This window comes from Semicossyphus pulcher, unplaced genomic scaffold (genome assembly GCF_022749685.1).
Source record: "Semicossyphus pulcher isolate SPU_LCO1_2020_fin unplaced genomic scaffold, fSemPul1.0.p SCAF_17, whole genome shotgun sequence".
NCBI lineage: Eukaryota > Metazoa > Chordata > Actinopteri > Labriformes > Labridae > Semicossyphus > Semicossyphus pulcher.
The window spans coordinates 15,320,170-15,344,281 of NW_027211681.1; the positions used below are offsets into that span (position 1 = coordinate 15,320,170).

Consider the following 24,112-nt stretch of genomic DNA (forward strand, 5'->3'; position numbering starts at 1 on the left):
GAATGTGTCACTTCTCAGGAGAAAGGACCAGACTATCCCTTTGCTCCAGAACAACATCTGATATGTCAAATATTTTAAGTGTATGTGATTAAATCTTAATTTGAATGTTTGCAACATAACATACGACTCCTTTACTGGCATTACTCTCTACCTTTTAGACAGTCACAACCTTTAGTAGTTTAAACTAAGAGAAGAAACAGGTTTGATGGCGTTTGTAGTTTCGTTGAAAACACGAGCTTCAATCATCTTTGAGAATACGACCTCCAGACTGAGATGTGACTCATACACCTCTCGCTGCCGTCTCAATGAAGTGACGCCCTGTTTGTTTTAAAGAACTCGCCGCACAAGACAATGTGCCCTGTTCTGCGGCGAGTCCACTCGAACAAAGAAGCAAGTCTGTCACGGAAAACATGGCCGCCATCGCTCCCCCCCTAAACGAGACGCTTCGCACTGCCGGCAACGGTCTCAACGTTAGCGTGGAATTAAAAGAAGTAATAAAAGACAAAAGTAGAAGACGGTTCAGTTTGGTAAAGCAAAAGAAAATAATATTGAACAGAATAGGTTATTGCTCCAGAGTGAAGTGTGTCGTGTTTGTTTTGTCGTTAATCCTCGTGGCCTCTTCTGTCTGACGGGTTCAGTGTGATTGTACGATTGTCTGTTTGAGTCCTTTACATAGGATTGGCTGTAAACTTGCAGCCACAACACTGAAAACACATTCATAGACACCAAAAATATACATTATGATACTGTCAAAAGGTACAATAATTACACAGAAAAGGAAATTACAGAGTTAAAACAACACCGTTATGTTTTCATTTCTCTTTTTGTCCGTCCACTTTTTCTTCTTCTCCCGTCCTCCACAGACGTGTCGGGGCGCGTTGGGCTCTGTGAACCCGTCAAGTGCTCCTTTTGCAGAGAGTCAAGAGTCCAACCTGGCATCCTGCTGCTGCTGCTGCTGGATGGGGGCGGCCACGGCTCACCTCTCTAAAAGAACCACCGGAAAGCTTCGCCATTGTTGACCGGCGTCCTCTGCGGGAGACAAGACGTGAAGGACACGTTTTAATATGAAGGTTTGGAAGTCATGACACAAATTCTCTTCAGTAAATTCCAGAAAATCACGCTCAGATATTCGAAGCCGATAATAAAAATTATTAGGACCATTACTGGATTACAGCAGTTTTGAAAAAGCATGGACATAAAGTAAAGTAAAAACCCAGAAGGGCACTTTAAACGGCAATAAAGCACAACCACCAAAGCAAGTATTTCATCAAAGAGCCAGCCAAGGTGATTACATCCACGTCCCACCCACACCCAAATAATCATTACGCCGGATGAAATATTCAATACAAATTCCCAAGAAGCAACAATGAGGCATTTAATTACTGTGAGCTCTAGCTGCAGTGAGGGGGAACAGTGCATCATTTCAATTTGAGCCTGCGCCAGCAGCCGCCCCTCCTCCTCCTCCTCCTCCTCCTCCTCCTCCTCTTTCTCCCCAAAAACCTCCACGCCAGAGTGACAGCCTCTCCTTTCCCAAACTCATTTGGAAGTCAAAGACATAAAAAAACAAAAAACTGTAGTCTCCCACCAATCCCCATGACCAATTAGCACATTTTTTGATTATTTTTTTCTGCTGTTGACAGGAGGGAAATAGTGCATAATCACAACTAAAATCACTTTAGTCTGAGTGCAGGGCAATTTGACATTTTAATACCAAGTGTCATCAGTGGCTCTTTAAAGGCGCACTGATGAGCGCGGCGGCAGCAGACAGGCTCCGACACTCAGGCTTATGGAGCAAATGTAAACATTATTCCGAGGTTACAGTACGGCTGAGCAATAATTACAGACTGACTTCGTTTTTTAAATTCATAAACGGTCACAGCATGTGATTGTTTTACAAATATATGTGATTCTTAACTGTAATTCTGAAATGAATGCAATGGGTTTCAGTTTTTTTGTTTTTGTAAGGCTCGACACGAATCAAAACTACTGGTCAATGAATGAATACGTTGATATGTTGAAAATTCATGAGCGACACAAGTTGAACAATCATTGTGATCTTCTCACCTGAGGCTTTGTGAACTAGTGACACTTTGTAGAGCAAACAAGCCCATCGGTAAATAATCACATGTTGCAGCCCTGCGCGTTTCAACGGGCATTAATGGGGCGCTGTATAGCTAAGTGGTTTAATTGCGTGGCACATGTACAGAGGCTACAGTCCTCGATGTGGCGGCCCCTGGGCTCGACTGTCACCCTCAGCCCTTTGCCGCGCGCCGTCCCCGCCCTGTCCACTTTTCGACACTGTCCACTGTCCTCTCTCTCAAATAAAGGTAAAAGAGGCCAAAATAATATTTAAAAAATATAATAAATGGACATTAGATTAGTTTTACACACATTTGCCATATCCTAATATAATTATATTTTAAAAATATATCATTATAATTATTCTTAATTATTCCTAATTATTATATATAAGGTGTGACACACTTTGACTTTTTCACAGTCAGAACTTCAAGAAAGTTTTATAACTACATACAGCACTTAACTAGTTTCAGCTTTCCTGCATAATCAGACCAGCTCATATTTACTAGTTTTTTGTTTGGCTTTATTACACAGGACATATAGGGAGAAGACAGTGGGGAACGACATGCAGCCGAGGGCCGAGATCGAACCTACAGCTGCTGCGTAAGGAATGTAGCCTCTGTATATGAGGCACCTGCTCTACCATCTGAGCTAAACCAGCATCCCTGCTAGGTTACTTATAGAAAAAATGTGGGCGGCTGTGGCTCAGAGGTAGAGTGAGTCGCCCGCCAATCGGAAGGATGGTGGTTTGATCCCCAGCTCCTCCAGTCTACACGTATAAGCATCCTTGGGCAAAACACTGAACCCTAAATTTGCTCCCATAGCCCGCGGTGTGTGTGAATGTTTGCAGCCTCTGCCAGCAGTGTAAGTGTGAAAGTGTGACTGTGACATGTAGTGTTAAAGCGCTTTGAGTGGTCTGAATACGAGAAAAAGTTCAATCCATCCATGGAAAACATTTCAGTCTGATGATTCTTTATTGAAAAACAAACAACCTCAGAATCCTTTGATTACTGAGTCTGCAATCACCTCATGTGATAGGACGATGTTTATAAAACTGATTACCAGCAACAGCAACCAATCATCCTTGAAACCACAGTCACCTGAAAGGTTAAAAGGCATTCAGTCTTCAGGTATAAAACAATAGATGACGCCTAAATGATAAAATGTTGTCACATCTCTGAAGGTAGACGACCTAAAGAAAGTCTGTCGACAGGTGCTGGGTTATCGTCTCGCTGTCTTCGGACACATACATTCCTTCCATGTGCGTAGCAACCGTTTACCATTTTCACACCACATTAGGCAATTACTATCATCCTTCCATGTGAATAATGGAGGGACCGAGAGCAGCAGGAATCCATCATCACCAATTTAGAGTCGTGGAGGAAACGAAACCCTGTCATGTTCAGAAGGGTCAACGTGCTCTCACAGATCTCATGTTTTCTTCTCGGTTTAATTACAGTGAGCTCACGCCGGCTCCCCTGTTATGTCACCACAGCTCCACTTATTGTGTGTTAGCATTTTAGGATGCACTTTGGCTGAAAGGAATGCTACTGGAGTCAGTAGGTGAGATCTGCTTTGTGAGATATTTGAGAGAAGAAGAGACACACTGATAGCGTTGTTGAGCGGCATAAAACAGGTGCAAAACCATATTTAACCTTAATAACATTGTAGATAACTATGGATCTGAACCAGCAGAATAGACAGGGGTAATGTTAGTTTTTTGTGATTAATTTGTACTCTAAAATTAAAGTGATAAATACTGTCCAACAATGATTTCCTTGAATAAAAAACACAAATATGTCCCTGACTTATGGATGATGTAGGAGTGGCTTTCTCTGCTAAACTGACCACTTTACTATCTTTGTTCTTTTGTTGTATGCGTCTTGTGAAGACAAAACTATGGAATCATACAAAGGTTAAACAAGAGTAAAAATGGGGCACCGGTTTAGCTTAGCAGCTAAAGCACCCGCCCCGCGCACAGAGGCCCAGCCGTCCACGCAGCGGCCCCGGGCTCGACTCCGACCCTCTGCCGTTTGCTGCATGTCATCCCCAACTATCTCTCCCCCACCACATTTCAGACTCCATCCACTGTCCTATCTATTAAAGGCAAAAGGCCAAAATATAATCCGTGATGATTGCTCAGGCACGGTATTCTTTGAACTGAAAGTTCAATGAAATTACACTCAGGTGCCAGTTTATCAGGTAAAAAGCAACGGTAATATAGGCCAAAGCAACAGAGCCTAAATTCCCTTCATGAATGTTATAATGTGTCATGTTTTGGAGGCTCAAATCAGTCCTCATTGATACAAGTTTTTAAATTAACACCTTCAAATGTAAAGCAATATAATCCAACGACAACACAAACTACATCCTCTAAACAGACCACACACTCTGTGAAACAAAAACCTTTATGAAGTATCACGATTTATTTTATTAATGGCAGGACTGCTGTATTAGTTGCATTAGATGAAGTTTGATGAACCAGCTAAGTGTATTGTTTGGTGATGCTACCAAACATTTGTGGTGACAAAAACTGCGGCAGACACATGAACGCACTGAGGCCAATCTGCAGTTTAGCACATTCCACGTTTACACATCAAAGCCAAGTGAGTGAATTTTCACGTCTTTCTCCTTGAAAAAATCTTTTTTAAGAAGCGCCATGACAAGGCTTCCTAATTATGCACACGGAAAAGAGCGCAAGAAGCAAGTGTGCGTCAGATGTAGCGGACGATGTGTGTAGATCTGCTGTGCATATGGTGAAAAACAACAGACGTACTCTGAGCCATAAGCTTTGCACCCCGTCTGCAGCCTGACGCTCTGAGAGCTGAGGCAAACAGGAGGTGAGAATGTTTATCTTGATCCATATTCTCACATTGATCAGTCCCTGGTGGAAGTGCGGCTCGCCAGAGACAATAATGACCCTGATCTGGGCACTCGGCATGTCTCTGTTTTGTTAAGTTCCCGCGTTATCGATCCAGCGGGGCTCTTGAGTGCTGCTTGGATTCACTCCCGGGCCTGCTCGCCTCGGCACACTGCAGTGACCAGGCACAAAGAAGGCTCAATTAGCACAGCTCGGCGTTGTCTGCTCCCCCACCTGCATGCAACTACAAAATCACTCCATCAAGCGCCGGGGAAGGGTGAGGAAGAAAAGACAGAGCAGCAACAGAAACGACAGGGAGAGCGGCGAAAACAAAGAGGGATAAAGGAAGGAGGGAAACAGGAAGAGAGGAAGGTGGAAAGGAGGTGAGGGTTGATAGTGTTACACCAAGGTTTCACCTCAAATCAAGACGCCGTGGCAGCAGCTCAGCCTCGCGTCAACACGGCCGCCTCTGCAGCAGAGCATACATAACAACCCCGGCTACAACGACACACACAGGGAAAGACTATTTCCCGCTCGGGCAATGAATGCACACCAGCGAGTATTGAACTGACGGAAGGAGGAGGAAGAGATTTTTCTCCAGACCTCAAATTAACCCCACCACACCACCACAGCAGGCAGTGTTTTCTGAGTGTCTGCCCGTGGCTTTGGGTGATAACGACACAGTAAAACTGACATGTGGTGGAATAATTCTCTGCTGATTCTGGCGAGGCGGTGTGAGGTCTCTGGGCAGCCATGACACCCTTTGATCCTAAGTGAACCTGGCAGGTGCAGTTAATGCTGGAGCCACGTCGTCGGCTGATTGAGACGATGTTGTAAAAGGACATTTCTTGGCTCGAGCGAGACAGGACAGACTTCTGCATTCACACACAAACAAAAGCCTCCGTCAACTATCTTAAACACCCAGGTTAGGACCAATCCCCCCTCTTTTTTCCCCCCGCACAAATAATCACAAAAGCACACTAACAGTCCTCAACCCCCAGCCCACCCCAGCTCCTTCCTCTCCCCCTGCAGCCTTGGCGTCACACCGCGCTGAGGCCAGAGATAAACCACTCAAGACGATGAGGATGATAATGGCAGACGCCGCAGCGCCTCAAAATTCAATCAGCACCGGGACGTCAATGCGGATGAGTGTAAAAGTGAAATATGCTCGCCGGCGTGTGTTAAAAGACGCCGCGCAGGGCTCGCAGAAACAACAACAGGCGATGAAGAGGGGAGAAAGCGAAAGACGGAGAGAGAGAGAGAAAACAAGAAGTGGAGGGAGAAAAAAATAATGTGTCTCTACTACTCTGCTTCCCGGCACAATCCCACTGGCATTCTGAGCAGCCCTGCTTTAACCACAGACTGTGAATAAATTACCCTTTTGAACTCGGGGTGATTGCAAATGTGCCCCGGTTTCTCTTGAGACATGTCTGGCACTAACCCTCAGCTCTGTGCTCCCAGCCAGCCTTGTCACAGATGCCCCCCACCCCCGCCTCCTCTCCTCCATCCCTCCCACAATCACACACACTCCATGCACACACACAGGCATGCAAAACATCATAAAAGTTTTAATTCGCCGTAATTACGGAGGTTTTTTTTTTCCACTCGCCTTCTCTGCCCCCTCCTCCTCCCTCCTCTCTCTCTGTCGAAGGATTCTCAAACATCTCCTCACACTCTGAGGTTTTAAAAAATGTGTAAGAGATGAGAAATTATCCTGGAAAAACTGTGTAGTGGCAGAAAATCAGAGTAGAGATGGAGCGGATAGACGCAGGGCAGAGACAGATAAAGGAGGGAGACGGAAAGGGAGGAATCTCTCACTGGACAGGTTGAATAGCAGCCTGTGGGATGTGCTGATGTGTTTCAGAATGCTCATTATAACACACGGCCCGTACATTACCCTGACAATACCCATAATTTATTAACTTACAGAGCAGGGAAGCAGGCCACTTTTCACAGCCGCAATCCCGGCGATGCAGCTCTGACAGGCTGCAAACAAAATATATATAAATAAAAACCACTGTCACCCCTCTCTGTTACACAAACACACACACGTACACGCTGCAGCAGATACTGTGTTAGCTGCTGGACGCTAAAACATAATTACAAACACTTTTCACGCAGCGTGCAAGCGGAAATTTGTGTGCAAACCCCCGGTCAGCTGATTTGTTTCTTTTTTCGCCTTGAACTTCGCAACCCCAAATAAATCCGACAACTCAGATTTACAGTCGGAAAAGTTTAATCTGTGGTCCTTTCAAAATAAAATAAGAAATGAGAAGACGACAGAAGAGACCAGAAAGAGGAAAAAGGAAGGAAAAGGCATGTTTCACCAGATTCAAGGTAAAGGAAGATTTTGGGAGGAGGCCAAACACTCAGGGCCGATCAGCCAGTCTGAGGAAGAGGATGGGGGGGGGGGGGGAGTTTCAGCGGTGCAGTCAGCCTTAACTGATGTGTTATATATTGCCTGTCACTTTATTCTGCAGGAATATTGGGGCGTTGCCAAGCTCAAACCTGGAAGGTATAGCAATCCATCACCTGCACCGTTACCGGCGTTGGTGGGTGGGGGTTGAAATCTCATCTCAAAGCTTGTAGCCAATATTCCAGCCACCCAATGCCGTTTATAAAAGGAACCTCTCCAAGGCCGCCATTACGGACAGACCGCTCATCTAGTCGTCCACACGCCACTGCCTGCAGGCCGGCATCCCAGCAACGCAAACAGACCGGTAATACTAATTATATCCCTCAATGACATAAATTCTGCTGGTTAGTAACTCGCTATAATGAAAATAATCTTTATACTTTATTGTTTGGTTGTTGCAATTACTTACTTACCGTGGTATTTGAAATTTTAAAGGTACAGTAAAGGGGTATAACAAAGCTCATGTGACATATACTGTACGTCACACTGTATAAAACTATCTTTATTTTACTAGGGATACTGCATCAGCCTGTCCAGGTTTATGTCCACTCTTACTTTGAAAATGTTTGGATCAGGGGACTCCAACTTTTTTTCATCTTATTGGCCAAGAGATACTTGCATTACATGGCTGTAATTGCTGGTGGCGCGCCATGTTGATACTTTTGTCGACTGAAACGTTGGTACCACAAATGAGACACACACTTGTGCTTCACATCTGTGAATAAAAACCTTCCCACTCCGCATGGAAATAGTGTGTTTCCTTCTTTTTCTTGGCGAGGCCACCGTCACTGTCCATCATAAATATGTCTTGCCAATAGCACTTTAGCTAGCTCAACTAGCATACAGCATAACTGAGCCGACCTGTCGACGGAGGTTGCTGCAACATTGCTGTGATTGGTTAGGTTTAGATGAGACAAACTTGCAGGAGCATCACCATTTTTTATTGACAGCTGATAGGCCTATCCTATTATTTTGTATTGGAGGGGGTGGGACATCTTTGTATTTGACTGAATTGAAGTGGGAAGACGCTTTCAAGCGAGCTACCTGTTGGAGACCCCTGGGTTAGATAGATTTAAAAATGCTTTTCTTTATAAATATCTGTTTAAAAACGGTGTATTACAATTTATTCTTGGAGCTGCATCCAACGGTAAAATCTGTAGCCTTCTTAAAATGTAACTATTTAGCTTATTAGCTTACATAATTCACAAGGTGGGGAATAGAAGGTGATCAGGACCTCATGAATTCATGTTTTTTTTGCCCCCTAACTGTTTCTGAACGCTGCTGTAGCCCAGTGTGTGCTCTGTTGAGTGGTCTTTGTGTTGTTTTCCAGTTCCTTGTGTCTTTAAATCTCACTTGGTTTTGCTGTGCTGCTCTTTTTTGCCACACTAGACGGGCTGATGTTCATTTTACAGACGTTCTTTCTTTGCATGATATGACTTTATTTAATCCCTAAAATCTGTGATCTGATACGCAAGTAGTAATAATCAGTTTCACAGCCCACTGACCAATCAGAATCAAGTATTCTTCAAAACCTTTATTAATAAATCAGTTATTGTTGTTTTCATGGATTGTATTATTATTTTTTGTTTACATTTTCTGACACATTTAAGTTGATTCACTGTGTTTTTAATTACAAGTTTTAGGCCGTTGTTGTTGACTTTAGTATTTACATTTTTGGAGCTATATTGCGCCTTTAAGGTAAAGTTTGGGGGCACAACACGGGCTTCATGCAACAAAATCACACACTATTTCTTTACCGACCTTTGCCCTGATCCTACATGATGACAAGTGTCATACTCTTAGCCAAAAGTGTTTTTAATTAAACTCTATCATAGGCCATTAAAAGTTCAACTATCCTCTGCTCCCTCAGATTATAACTTTCAAAGAATAACTTCAATATGACAATAACATAATGAAGTGTATAAATATGAAACAAATGGAAATCAAATTGCTTCTGGATTGTTGAAGTTCTTCTGTCACTGCGTTTTTATTGTGACTGAGCTTCACTTAAGTATTAACAGCCTGAACGTCTTCCTTTAAATGGTAGAAAAATAATGTGCTCAATTTCTCACAATTTGAACGTCTATTCAATGGATTTCCCCCCCCCCCCGCTTAGAATCGTCTCATCACAGCCGAGCGGTCGGTCAGATTTGGAAGCACTCAGCTGACTCAGAGGAAGTACAATACCTGTGGTATTTAAAGGCCACACACCAACTCCCATCCCATCCCCTTTATTTATCACAGGTGCTTTAAGACTGGACTCAACAAGTTGGAGTTTTAATTAACCTCATCTACATGTGTTATATTTTATTTATGATGAATTAAAATTAATTAAATATGTATGAAGTATCAGTGCTGCAGTCCTTTAAGAGTTCATGTGAAGTCTAAATCTCTGTAGCCTGTATAGACAAAGAAGGTGGACACTGAGTCTGCATTATCAGCTCACATTCTCTACAGATCATCAGCGTATTAGATTTTATATTGAGGACTTGAAGTCTGAGATATGAACAAATCAAGTGCAATACCATAAGCTATTTCTTCCCTCCTAACAACCTCTGCATTCAGATAACTGCTCCACTTGCTCGCGACACTAACGCACTCAGACAAAGAGACCGTGCACGCAGCCGGTGTCGTGAAGGAACTCCAGCGCTGAACCACAGCTACAATCTTTTAATTCAAGGTCCAGCCTTGCACCAGGCATCCTTTGGAGCAAATCAGGCTAAGTGTATTGCGGATGTTTGTGAGTAATGAGGAATTTGGGAGTTTTTTGCTGACTAGGCGTGTATGAAGCGGGAGGGGGGGGGAGGTATGATGTGTGCTTAAGAGCTGTGCCTGGGAGAGGCGGGGTGGTCACAGGGGGGAGATTAGGCTGAGGGGCAGCGGAGGAAAACCAAATCCATCTCCATCTCAGAAACATCCTAAAGCAGATTACTTAGTTCAGTGGGAGAGGGAGCGAGGGAGGCGAGAGAAAGAGAGGGGAGCATGAGATGGATGGGCGAGCAGAGGAAAAGAGAGAGAGAGAGAGAGAGCAATTAGCATAGATGCAATTCTGGCACCGTCCTCTGACTTGATATCTGACCTTCTGCAACAGTCTTGCCAAATATGGCCTGAGAAGCGCAGACGGACCATATGGCAAAGTGCTGCTGGAGGCTGAGTGCAGTGTGACTCGGAGCCTCCGTATGCTAATGGGGGAATGTAATTACAGCGCAGTATTCCTGTAGGACGTATATTTTACCAGCCCTCCATACGAGAGGCTGTGCAGTGAGACAGGCCAAGCCTCAGTGGCTTCAGAAAACACACTTTTTATCAAACAGGCAGCGAGCTATTGAGTGGACGGTGAAACGGAACGGGCCCAGTGTATCCGGGGCGGCACAGCGATGAGTCGCTTTATGAGGAAGTCTGTTTGTGTTGACGGGAACCGAAACACCGACAGTTCAATGTTTTTAAAGAGTCAATCCAAGCAGGATCGCATACGATGGAAAGCTGCGGATCTGCTGCCCTGCTCTGGGCACGCCCCCAATCGGTGATGTCACAGCAGATGTTGTCCATCAGCTGCCAGCAGCAAAACACCTGCTGAGGTGGTGACGTCACCGACGGGGGCGTGGCTTAGAGTGTTTTAGAAAATCTTGACAGTAAAAATCTATTGACAGTTGAGATACAGACAGGAAACATGGAGAAAGGGCTGCACCAATTAATACAATTAAATACATAAACTAAGCTACATAATACTACATCATTGCTTATCATAATCCTTTTATAACGTGTTTATTCCCTGCCTATAAATGTTAAATAAATCACTTAAATAACTTAAATCATATTTCAAAATTGTCAATTTTTTTTTGGATTACATTCAAACTCAAATAAAAAAAAGAAACATCTTAATTCAATTGTATGAAAAAAAAACTCCATGCTAATATAAAATGTTCATAATAAGGTGTTTCATGTGTTTTTCCTTCCATCTCTGCTCCTGTCAGTCAAAACTTCAACACAAAACCCTTAATTAAACGCAACCTTTCCTCAGCCGTAACCCAGGGGCCTAAATTCCAAAAAACACAGGAGGCGCAGCACACACACCCCAGTCCCATCAGTGGAAATCATGTGATATTAATACCATTCATCCTGACAAACACGTAATGTCACACTTCCTGAAAAACATTACAGCTGAACTTAAACCATCCAGCAATTATTTTTTCTCCAAACTGTGTTTGGCAAAGCTAATTGAACAAAGCATTTTTACTGAATTCTGTGCACATGGGTACTAGGGTCGGGCATTTCAAGCAACAATACCACTATTTGACCATAATTCTAAGAGACCCCTGTGTGCAAAAAACACGCAGATATACAGACAGAGACTTTTTACTTTTTCTTAGTTTTCTTTCGCTCTCAAAATGGCTGTGCATTGTTGTAGACTGATGCTATGCTAGTTTTACCAGCTGAAGAAGTCTTTGCATTTTTCTCTGGATTCAAATATCAGCGCTACACCCGTTTTAGCGGCACCTGGAGCCAATGATTTCTTCTTCTTTTGTTATTTAATAGCGGTTAGCAAACAGCTTTCAGATGCGCTACAGCCAACGTCTGACTGTAGTACTGCATTTACAGCCAGGCACAGGTAAAAACAATGTGGAAAGTCCACGTAAGTTGAGATAATAGTCGCATGAACTTCGTTAATAAATTATTATTTGAATATTCAAAAATCAACACCCGTCCCTAATGAGCTGATACCTATTGCTTACACAGACGAGCTTTTGTCCAATAATCCATCAGCAGCTCTGTCAGAAACAAGAGTACTCTTCTACTCTGTCTGTTTTCACATAGTGTAGCGTGCCTTAATACTAAAGCTAACTCAGTAACTAGTAACAGACTAATTTACCACAGAATACATTTCATACAATGCAGCAGGAGATATTTAGGTGAAAGAGCTAATGACTCTCAGACGCCATGCCTCTTCCATTTACCATGCATGGAGAATCCCTGCCTACACAGACTCAGGCTGAGCCGACCCTCGCAGTCGTAGGAAGAAGCTGAGGCAGCACCCTCGGGTCAGAGGCTGCAGTCTGTAGCCGGGATCACCTACCTGCTACTGAGCACAACAGTGCCGGCCTCCATTTCAATTAGCTTCACTTAAGCATCCTCGCCCGAGCGAAGCTATTTTACAGCGGGCTGTTACAAAGCTGCCTCTCCTCTGAGAGCAGGTCCTCTATGGGAGACAGCCGAGAGGCTTTCAGGTGCTGCTGAGATTTCAGGAAAACAAAACAAAGAGATGCAGCGGCGAGGTCAATTGAGCTCTGCGACAGGAAATCAGAGCAGAGCGAGCGAGAGAGAAGGGCAGCGGGGGAGGAGGGGGAAGATGAGCAGGACACGCGTTTGAGTGTGTAGATACCTGAGGGATCGGGTATGGAAATCCCCAATTTCTCAGCCAACTTGCAGCCCTTTGAACAGCGGAAGACGTCAGCGAGCGCGGCGAGGAAGCCATGTGGGTGTAACGAAGCGAGGGCTAAGCGAGGCAACGTGCTGCCAGCTCTCTGAAATGTTAAATTGAAATGCAAAGTAGGAGCAGGCCTTCTTGTTTTGAGCAGATTTCTCAGCATCTGTGTGGGAGCCCTTAAACTCAGAAGGTCTATATGCAGAGCTCTGCATATTTACTGTAAATCAACATCATATTTAGGTTAGGCTTAGAGAATACACACAGCTAGAGTTGAATCTTTAATTGCTCTCACTTAAAGGAAAATTGAGTGAAATAAATATTGGCATCAAACTCATGAGAAACAAATATGTCAGTTCAGTAAATACGATTGTGAATATGTTTGCACCTGTCGAGCGCAGTACCTTCAGTCTATGCTGCGGTGACTCACAGTCATACGGCTTCAACTCAGATGAAACTTTCTGGGATCATTTGGTCCTCATTAGCATCACTGATGTGCCCCTGAGAGAGGCCCCTCACCCCGGCCGCTGCGGTGGAGCTGCTCTGTGAGCAGCAGGTCACACTGTGGTGCTACTGGGCAGCTTCCAGGTGGGAATGTGTGCAACTGTGGGGGTGTTTTCCTGCTGGGCGTTCAGAGACAATTCCCTCAATGAGGAGATAAAATGTGCATAAAATGTAGTGTGAGCAGGAAACTGCGAATCCTGATGCATGTGGTTTCTTTTGCACTTGTATGTAGATCATGCACAGTATGTCCATTTTGTCTTTCCGTTTCAAACCTGCCTCCCAAAAGGAGTTAAAATTCGGATTACTTCATTTAAAAAAGCCAAGGTTGTGTTGGTTTTATTTAATGTAGCTATGATGTAATAAGGTCGACTCTCCAGGCGTGTTTAAATAAAACCTTGCTCCCTAAGACGAAAGAAAAACAAGGATTAAAGTCTTTAAGTTAGAGTCATGAGAGTGATATTCCACCTGCAGCAATGTAAAACGAGGAATTACATAAGTAGTTAAAGTGGAGGGTGAAACTCGACAAAGATGAAAACAAGAGAGACGTGGTTAGCAGAGAGTCGGTGGGCTGTAACGTGCTAAAGGCAGCGTTTAAGACAGAGCTAATCCAACAGACTCCCCCCTGTTCAGACACTCAGATCCTCTCTGATCAGACAGGAAGCTGGTCACACGAAAACACAGATTGAAATCATTTATCTACTCGGCACGGGAGACAAACCAGGTCCTTTCAGGAGTGACAACAGGCTGAGGACAAAGGAAGCTCTCTGCTCAGGAATGAAAATATCCACCTGATGTCATCAACCGCTGCATCATAAATCCCATCCTTCGCCCCGGGGGCCGCACGCCGACTTCACGCCTCTGTGACACTCTCTAACCCCGGGGTTTCTATCAGAAAAAAAAGCTTGAAATATCTTTCTGGGCATGGTGTCAGATGCCTCGCCATGAAATATTCATAACGTGAGAGCAGAGCCACAATAGAGGAGGTGGCAGCATGCGAGGATTTGACTTGCAGAAACTGAGACGCTTAAACCGCGCTGACCGACTCCTCCCGTCAGTCGTCACTCACATCAGTTTTCTGGGTGAACGTTGCAGAGCCGTCTGTCGTTTACTGCCTTTTTTTTACCCACACATATAAAGTCATTAGTGCAGCCGCACGACTCAGATTCTATTGCCCTGTTTATTACGCTGCAGCTACAGCGAGGTTAACAAGGAGTGGGATGTATTGAGGAACGTGCAAGGTAAACAGATAAAGGACCATTCGGATGTTTTCAACCCATCGCCTACGCACAAATGTTGTTTAGGTCGATAAAATAAGTGGGAAATACAGAGATTTAAGAATTTGCTTACATAGACAACCTCATTTCAAAGCTTAAACAAAGGGGCGCCGGTTTAGCTCAGCGGTTAAATCGCTCGTCCCATATACAGACGCTCCAGTCCTCGATGTTCGACTCCCACCCTCAGCCCTCTGCCACGTGTCGTCCCCACGCTCTCCTCCCCTCTTTCTGACACTATTCACTGTCCTCTCTCTCAATAACCCACAGAATAAACACAGTGTATTTAATATTTATAGATCAAAATGTACAAGTTTACATGGTTACTTTTTGGGATGCAACAACTAACCAAATTTACTGGAAAATTTAACAACATCTCCGCTCACTGTTGGTTAGTTAGATTTTCTTTGTGAAGGACTTTCTCTGCAAACACTGAAAGAGAAACTTCCCGAGGGGCAAGAAATCAATCGATTCTTACTTTGCACTTGTGAGAGAAATATAATAAGAGCTCAAAGAAGAGTTAAAACTATTTGAGCACTTCCTTTTATTGGAGCTGCCCCAAAGGCATCATGGGTTGGGTTATAAAACAAAGACTCTCGTTGGGTGAGCAAGGAAGGCCAAAAGAAACGAGCAAATAAAAAAACGGGTTGTTTACACGGTGTACATGGAGAACACGACTTAGTGAGAGCTCAAAGTTTTATGCTAAATCAGCTTTGTTCTGGACACTTAAATCCACTCATCAATAAACAGCTAGCATCAGGGCCAGATTAATAACACTGTTTTTATCAATAAAAAGTATCCAGTCAGCCGGACACATGACAGGAAGTAAGATTTGAGTTTCACTTGAGTTTGAAAAATGCTAGAAATCCATAGAAGGACTTTAATTTAACGGTCTGCCACAGAGATCGACGTTTGCCTGAGAGTGTAAAAGAGACAAAGCAAAGCGAAGATGTCCGTGTGGATACAAATCCTCACACGGAGAGCAGATCATCCACAGCTCGGGTTTAAAGCAGGTCTGTCTGTCACCGCTTGACCTTAGATTACAGGATTATTTTAAGCCCATATTATGACTTGATGTGACCTGTTGCCCTGGTAAAGGTCAATTCAAGTCTGACTAATTAGATGCATGCTAGAAAATGATTGTAGAGTGTGAGTTAAAGCATTAACTCTTCATAAGTTGATGCAATTCACAGACAGAAGACAGCTGGTGAACATTTAACCCCTGCAGACAGAAAGGCATGAATAACTCTTCGTTTATCAAAACCTGACGTGTCCTGAATTATTTCAAATCTTGTATAACAACAAACTACCAAGCTCTGTATTTACAAATGACCCAAAGTCTGCTGCAAAGCTATGTTCAATGTCCAACTGAATATGAAGTTATGAGTCTGCCTTGTATTAAGATGTCGCCTTTTTGTTTCAATTCCAGCAGCGTTTTTTTTCTTTTAGACTTTAAGACTTTCTACATAGACAAGATCACAAACACACACACACACACACACAAACATCCCAGTGAGCACCAACCAGGATTTTAATGTAGACATTTGGTTGAAAACGGTGAAATCAAGACCAAATATCAACCTTTACGACATCGACGTGTCAGAAACACATTTTTGTTTTGTACTTTTGATCATTTGTTCATGTTAGCAATGAAAGGGTGACGGAAATGATGATTGTCGCGGCATTTCTCCAAAATCATTTTGCGGCGGTTGCTGAAATCTATAAAACATTTAGTTTTTCAGACAAAAATCAGAAACACGGTGCTTTTTATGGGCCGTGTGTGATGTTAACAAGAAGGTTCAGAGACATCGTAAATGGAGCGGTTTAAAACATTCCCCACAGAAGGAAAAACAAGACTGCGCATGCCCGGGCTGTGCAGCTCTGACTGCTGACGTAGTTCATTAATAGCTGACAGACAAATATATGTAAGAAGATGCCAGATGCCAAAGGTTAATGCTTGACCTGAGTGGAGTGATCGAATCCTGTTTCACCCATGTATTAAATTATTTGTCCCATTGGTGACTGCGATGCACTGCGCGCTTATATAATCATTTTAGCCACTATGTGACTTGAGAACTGCTGTTCATATGTGTGTGAATGTGTGACGAGTCTCAGGTGAAATCTGGTCTAAACATAAAAGTTTAATCAACATCTTCAAATAGTGAAAAAGTGGAAAAATGCTCACTGGGATATTCTCTCGTTCCTGTTGGTCTCTTTTGATGCAGTAGCACTGGAACCAACTGGTGCGTCGCTGTTTGGGACTAAACGCATCCATCTCTCTCTTAACAGATCCATGAAGCTAAGACACAAAAATCTGCTCATCACATCAAACTGAACCAACTTTCCAACCAGCTCATCGTTACTGCAGCTGTTGTAGCTCAAACAAAGATAGGGAGAGAGATGTTCTGTTGAATTAAGATGACATATTTTGGCATTAGGAGATTACTTGATCACACATACTCTGTACGGCTTTCTTTGGACATCTCAACCTTTCTTGGATTCGCCTGCGTTTCAGAAAAACGTGTGAAAGCTGATAGACAATGTGGACTACAAAGTTCAAGAGCTACTTTTCTAATCTGGCTCTTATTGTTCCATCAGCTCAGTCGCTCCTTTGACACTTGCTTTGTTACTGAGCAACATTTCCTTTAAAGGAAAACCTACTGCGTTCAATTGTTGCATTAGAGCTCGCACATAAAATCAAGCTCACATTTTTACAGACCGTGAAAAATAAAATCACTCCCTGTCACGACGCTCTGCGCTCATTGCAATCCCATGATGCATCGGCTGAAGACTTTTCTCTCACACTTTTTCATGCCGGCTCTCGGTAATGACGAGATACCTTTTAACTTCTCAGCCAGAGTCGGCATCAATTATTTATTGTCATCTGTTTAAAATTTAAAGTGCCACACATTAACGTCCTCCCGCACCTGCTCTTTCACGCTGTCCACCCTCCACTGGGCTGCTTTCTACCCCCTTCCCTGTCTCCCTCTCTGTCTCTCTCCTTGCACTATAATAAAGACAATGAGTTCTCTCTCACCGCTGAACCAGGGATGTTAAATCAAACAGGGGCAGAGGAGGCGACAGACCACATAATGTAAGGCCATCGTCCAGACGCCTCCGATTACGCTTTGGCCTTAATTGGCGGCGGTGGCAAAAACGATGAATTCTTTAACAGCGCCGTGTGGTTGTTTCCTTCCTGCCGAGCACAGGAAAAGGCCCGAGGAGGACAGCTACTCTGTGCAAATGGAAGCTGACAGGAAATCCACACGGCACGACCAGTCTAGGGGGGAAAAAAGGGGGCATGACAATGAATAAGGAGGCCTGTGCTCTTAGGTAGCTCGCAGGGAAGATGTGTATAATTAAGCGGTCGGCATCGTGGTTCAGATGGCAAAATCCTATTGTCTTGACAGGAGCTTAAGGTTGCCCTTTAGGTTGAGATGCGTGGCAGCGTTCGGCCTCATTTTTCCTTTTTTTTTCACGCTCCTCCAGACCTCTGCGACCAAATTAATCTGCAGTTTTAAAGCTTGAATAAATCCAGTAAGTTAGGGATCTGCAGATCTAAAGGCCGTCTGTCCCTCAGGCTTTTTCTCCTTCATTTTTTTTTATTTCTTTACCCCCCCTTCTCCTTTGCCCACGGAGATTGGCTGGCAGCACTCGGTGTTATCTCCAGGGAGGCAAAGGTTGGGGGGAGGGGGTGAAGGCCACAGATTCGTCCTTATCTATTCTGAGCACACCTAAAACAAATTAGACCTGGCTGCCGTTGCGTATTTGGCTCCCGTGCTCTCATTAAGGCGGCTGAATCCGAGCTATTTTCCTCAAGGTCCTGCTTTCTAGCATTTTGGGCCTTGTCTTTTATCACAATAGCAAAGGTTTCCAGGCAGCCGTGCCACCTTTTCATCTCACCCATTTCATGTAGTCATATCAACACTGCACAAAGAGCAGCAGGAGAGAGAGAGGGGGGGGAGAGAACATCCTCTTATACACTATAGGATGCTGTTTTCCTGCTCAGGACTTGATGCTGGCCTTTGACTTTTGTTAATTAAACGAGGTAATCTGTTCGTTTGGATTTTTTGTTTCAACCTTTTTTTTTTTACTCCGTTCTGCTTCTCACCAAACAGGAGCCTTTTATTTCAAGTAATGAGCTTTGCATTATGGAAGTAAAATACAGCAGAGGTGTTTAAGACCAATTGTTCCTTTCAATGTCGTCGACAGCTCATGGAGCTGCACTTGAAATGAGGATGCTACACTTGTATTAAATTCTATAGTTAAGGAGGATTCTGCTTCAGACGTCTATCAGTAGACTTTACGCCGGATGTAAAGTGTGCTCTTACTGGAATGAGATGTATGACTAAGTCTGACTGTGAGCTTGACAGGAAGTCTCCTGTAATCACAACACGGGTCAGACGTTCGTTTGTGTTGGACTGATTAAGTTAAATGACTGAACGAAGAAAAAAGAGCGAAACATTTAAATGACTTTCACACATATTGCACTGAGCTAAACTTCTTATAGGAGCCTATAATATAATATATAAAGTCTTAATCTCATGTAACAGAGACGTATACAGTTCACATTTAACAGGAAGGCAAGCCCCAGTATGCTTGGCTAACACATTACATTGACAAAGACGATAAGTTACAACGAAATATTCCAGATAAACTGTGTTTATATGAAATAAAACCTGCCATAATTAGAATATTAGATTAGTTTAAAGCAGGGCGTTACCATTTAGCCACTTGTTGGATACTGAATAAAAGAGGTGAAGGGTTTGGACGTTGGTGACTTCATTGTGTCCCAAATTTAAAGGGCCAGTACAGAATTAACATGGGTAAAAGTTTTTGCTTCTGTCTTGTGAAGTACATTCAATAATTCGAGGATGTTAAAATCCTTCAAAAAAAAGTGATATCACTGTTTGGGTGAACTCCACACAAAGGGTCAGCACTAGACACACGGTCATTTTACCTCAACAGAAAGATTGAGCAACGCTTCCTCAGAAAAGGACAGGATGTCCTCACACTGTCAGTTTTAGAGCCACGATGCTAACCCAAGTTTTACTTTTACATTGACAGAATTTAGGACAAAGCTAAGACCCTTTTCTCCAGTCTCTCTGCAGAGATACCAGGAAAGTTGGGGTAAACAGGTGAGGTAAACAGGTGGGGTTGCAGCGTGCCCACATACTGCTCTTATTGCATTTGAAAGTTAATGAAGGACCTCTGAGCTATAGGAGCTCAAGCTACGCAAAGGTAACTGCTCGGGAAATGTTAGGTTAGATGAGATTCCTTTGCCAGACTAATCCATCCTGGAGCCTGAGAGCAGCACAGACACAGAGCGAGCGAGAGAGAGAGGGAGGGAGGGAGGGAGGGAGGGAGAGAGAGAGCAGGATCGGCTGCAGAACAGCACAGCAGTGACACAGGGCAATTCTCTAGGGCCTTGCATTAGCGCGCTAAATTAAAGGGGGTATTAGATTAAATTGGCTCTCCGATTTCAGGGGTGTGAGTAAAATTCTGATTTGCATTTTCCACCGCTGCTTAAGATATAATTAGTTCAGGGTGATTCCCATGTGGAAAACACTGACAGCCAAATCTAACTGGCTGCCAGTAGCTTATCATCTCCTTCCAAGGCAAAAGGTGCACGCGGCTCGAGCTCCGTGTTTTTGTAAGAGCGTGTTTTTTATACATCTGTGCGTGCGTGAGAGAGAAAGAGCGAGAAAGTTCTTCCTCTAAACTGACTCCAGGACCTGATTCGTCCCACTTCTCAATCAAATCCCCCCCTGAACTCTTGAGCGACCATTAACACCACAGAAGAAGAACTCCCCCCCCCCCCCCCCTTCCCCGTTAAAGCACAAATACAAGTTTGCGGAAGCAACAGCAACACTTCACACCTCTGAGACGCCTTTAAAACTCAAAAGCCATTTCCGCAGCAGAAGGTGCACCTGTAATTACAGATGCAGAGTCAAAAATAACAATTACAGCCGCAGAGCTCCAGAATACGAGTTAGTGAACTCAGCGCAGGAGCTTCTTAAAAGCAAGTGTGGATTTGTTTGGGGGGTTTTCACACCCGGGGTAATTCTAACTGTCTTTGCAAATGGATGTTTTCCAAAAGTGAGTGTACCCATGCATTATGGATGCGAGGCCAGCTTCCTGGACACCTGTTTGGGACACCTGTTGGTACATGATATACGCAGTCAACATTAAATGAGCTTCCGATTGCCCGCTGCTGATGTTTACACGTCCGACCAACAACCCCTCACCCAGCAGTGACCCCTTCACTTCAACGCTTAAACCCTGAAAGCCTCACTCTGAAGAAAAGTCTCATAGATTCTGTGTCAACGCTCAATTAAAGCGACAGCGCAAAATACTGAGGCTTTTATGGCTGCACCAAGTGGAAGTAATGTAGATGTCCTCTTTCTTATCAAATAATCTTCCAGAAAAATCATAAAACAAGCTGATTTCTGCCTGAAACAGTTGCTGACAGTTTGTATGCCTTGTTTTATTACAACTTGTCAAGAGGGAGATTCTGCTGTGCAAAACGCATCCTACTGCAAACATTAGATAAAGCTTGCAGGTTATAACGCAGGTGTCTTTGCGCGCCTGAAGAGGAGAGAGAAAGACCCCTTAGCGTCCTGATCTCTGCTTTAGTTGCACAGCAGTGCAGCTTCGATGACGTCATAATCCGTACAGCGACGTTAGCTCTGAACCAGACGCTGTCAGACCAGGATGGTGTGGGAAGTATGTTGCACTGGATTGTGGGCTACATAAATGATGAGAGTCATTATAAGAATTGTTATGTCACATGATGCAAACACGAGGGTCTAAAAGGAAACGCGTTCAGGTGCAATCTCAATCTTCTTAAATCCTTCTATATGTCCTGATAACAGCGGGAGCAGGCACTATAAAAAGTGATGTTTCAGTCATAAAGAAAACAAGCCAAACTACTTTCTGCACAAAAATCAATCATAGATTCAAACTGAACACAGGCGTCCATACGTGGTGTTTTTCCACGAGTATATTAGGTAATATTCTATAATTAACCTCTTTTTTCCTCTCTGTGTAATTACTTAATTAATGAGCAAATCATCCGGCCCTCAGGACGCATGTGTTGGTGACTCATCCATAGAGGCTCATGTAAGTTCAAACTGTCAGGGATAAGGGAACCATATCTGCAGCTTAACATTCACATTCTGCCTTCGCCCTTCATAACCAAACGGCAGCTCGGAAATAAATCAATTAAAATGAACCTTTACAAAAACAACGCGGCCTCTGATCGTGTCCTAATGAAGCCTCGTGCTACTTGTCAATTAACCAGAGCTTAAGATGTTTTCTCTCTCCTAAGTGACACTTTTTCCTGCCTCTGCACCCTCCTGATATGCATCACCCTCCAGATTGATCCATAATTGGCCATAATGACACAAATGTAATAGAAAATGATTTCATCTCAACCCTAGTGTGTATGCACAATCAATCCATACAGGATCAGCCCCCCGCCCCACAGAAAAAAACTTGGGGGCTGTTTTGAGAAACACCATCAGCAGCCTGCCATCGCTCTCAGCATCTCTTGGTGGTCGGAGGCTGAGGCTTTGTGGGATATTGATTCTCCCCATCCAGAGACGGTTTCCATAATTGGTTAAAATGACCGGGTGCAGAGAGGGATGGCTCTCTGCTGAAAACCATTTCCCAGCCCTGCTTGGAGCTGAGCCAAGCTCGGGGTTGTTCGGATGCGTTCCAGCCCCAGCCTGACTGGCAGCAATTAGGGGTGTCTGAGCCAAGCTCAGCTTGCGCTCCACACAAACACCCCTAATTACTGCCAATTAGGCTAGGCGGGTAGGCAGATTTGAGAAGCCGGGGGGATGTTCAGGCATGGGTGGGCATGGAAACAATTTTCAAGGGCTTAGAACGTGACTGGATGAAAAGGTTAATGCTTTGGAGTGCGAGGGGATAATAACAAAAGAAGGGGAAGCAGAGCCCCGGTTCTCACCTCCAGCGACGAGCCCGGCTTCTTCTTCAGCTCCTCGCATTTCCTAAATTTGCAGATCTGGTGGCCCGTTTTGCGGTTCCGACAACTGCTGCAGACACCACAGTTGATTAGCCGCCTGCAGGGTGCACAGACCCCACACCTTTTCCTTTTCTTCTTCGCCGGGTTTCCACTGGATACCGAGGAATTATTCTGTGGGCAGTCTGCCAGATTGGCAATTTGAAACGCACTGTCTGTAACGGCTGCTGAGGCTGCGGGGGAGTGAAGGGCTGTCATGACGATGACCCCGGGAGGTAATGAGATGCCCCCTAAAGCCGGGATAGCGGAAAAAGTTCCAACGCGTTCTGGGAGATTCATTATCTCTGCTTCAGCAGCGCCGCATTTCAGCTTGTTCATGCATTCTCCTGCTAAAGGTCTGCAGTGTTCGGGGGATAAGGTAGAGAGGAAATTATTATTTGCCATTTGCAGCGTCTCTGGCGGCACGCCAGGCTTCCCCGGCCTCTGGGAGTCATTTCTATGCATGCTGGTCCTATTAGGGTTTATTGCCGCTGATTTCCTTCCCCAGAGCATGGCGTTATCGCAGTTCCAAGGGGACATGCCAATTCTGGCACTGGGAAAAATGGGCGTCGTGATGCGGGCGATCTTAGCAGTCTGTGGAAATGCCCCATTGGTTTTGTAAAAGTTTGCAAAAGACCTGTACCTTTCCATTTCTGCGTTATAATCCAAAAGCTGGCTTAATCCACCGTCCTGGAGATTATCCTTTTGTAAGAGAGACACGTCTGCGTTCTGTCCGTTTTCAATGCAAAGCGCATTGTTTATGTTAGACATGGCAAAGGAAGGGCGGTCGATGCTTGGGAGAAGATTGTGAGGTTACAGCGGCCTTTGTGGAACTGAAGCTGGTTACCAACAGTGTGTTACCATCCTGGTGTGTCTTCTCCAGAGCTACAAGCAGAAAAACAAACAACAGTTACACATAAAAGAGGCAAATGTTCTTTTTCTCATCACATTTCTTTTCCCTGCTGCAACTTTTTCTGCTGAACACTTGAAGGATGTTCTGGCACGTTGTTTACGGCCTGCGTTTTACACTGGAACTATCACAAACAGTCAGCAGTGATCCTCGTCTTGTGACAGTGACGCGCTAGCCGTGACAGACCAACATGCCATCATTAGAACGGGAGGAAAGAATTAGCATGCTTCAAATAATACCTCTTTCAACATTGTTTGGACGTCTTGTCAAAGTGTTCTTACATATTTTGAAGAAAGTCCAATCAGCTGCTTCACAGAGTGAATAAATACATTTTAATACACAAGCGGACGCTTCATCAAAACACGGAAACTTAATATTCAATCCAAAATATGACTGTTTTGAAAAGTTAGAGCAGAGCCTCACCAGAATTCAGATTATGGCAGCAGACGCTACAAACACAAAGATTTCTTTTACCTCGGGCCTGCGATATAAGCTCTTAAAAATAATCTGCTTTGGTTGCCAGGAGGAACACAGTTAAATATTTTCCCCCTTTTTTTCTCCATCTTATCAAAATAGTGGCGGTGGGCCATGCATGTAAACACCTCAGTCTGGCCTCTTAGGAGC

At 44.1% G+C, this 24,112-nt stretch overlaps 1 protein-coding gene across 1 annotated transcript; it reads right to left on the bottom strand.

Annotated features, from left to right (window-relative positions):
• Positions 1–951: 951 nt before the first annotated feature.
• Positions 952–23,349, bottom strand: cxxc4 (CXXC finger 4). Its single transcript, XM_069666582.1, has 2 exons — positions 22,525–23,349; positions 952–1,029 (listed from the first exon to the last, which is right to left on the bottom strand). The coding sequence occupies exons 1-2, from the start codon at positions 23,347–23,349 to the stop codon at positions 985–987; spliced, it is 870 nt and encodes a 289-aa protein (XP_069522683.1). The 3' UTR covers positions 952–984.
• Positions 23,350–24,112: the final 763 nt, after the last annotated feature.

Excerpts from the sequence above, each read along its gene's own strand:
- cxxc4 (XM_069666582.1), bottom strand. The coding sequence starts at position 23,349 with ATGTCTAACATAAACAATGCGCTTTGCATTGAAAACGGACAGAACGCA. Across the intron at positions 1,030-22,524 it reads AGCCGGGCTCGTCGCTGGAG|AGGACGCCGGTCAACAATGG; the intron begins GTGAGAACCGGG and ends TGTCTCCCGCAG.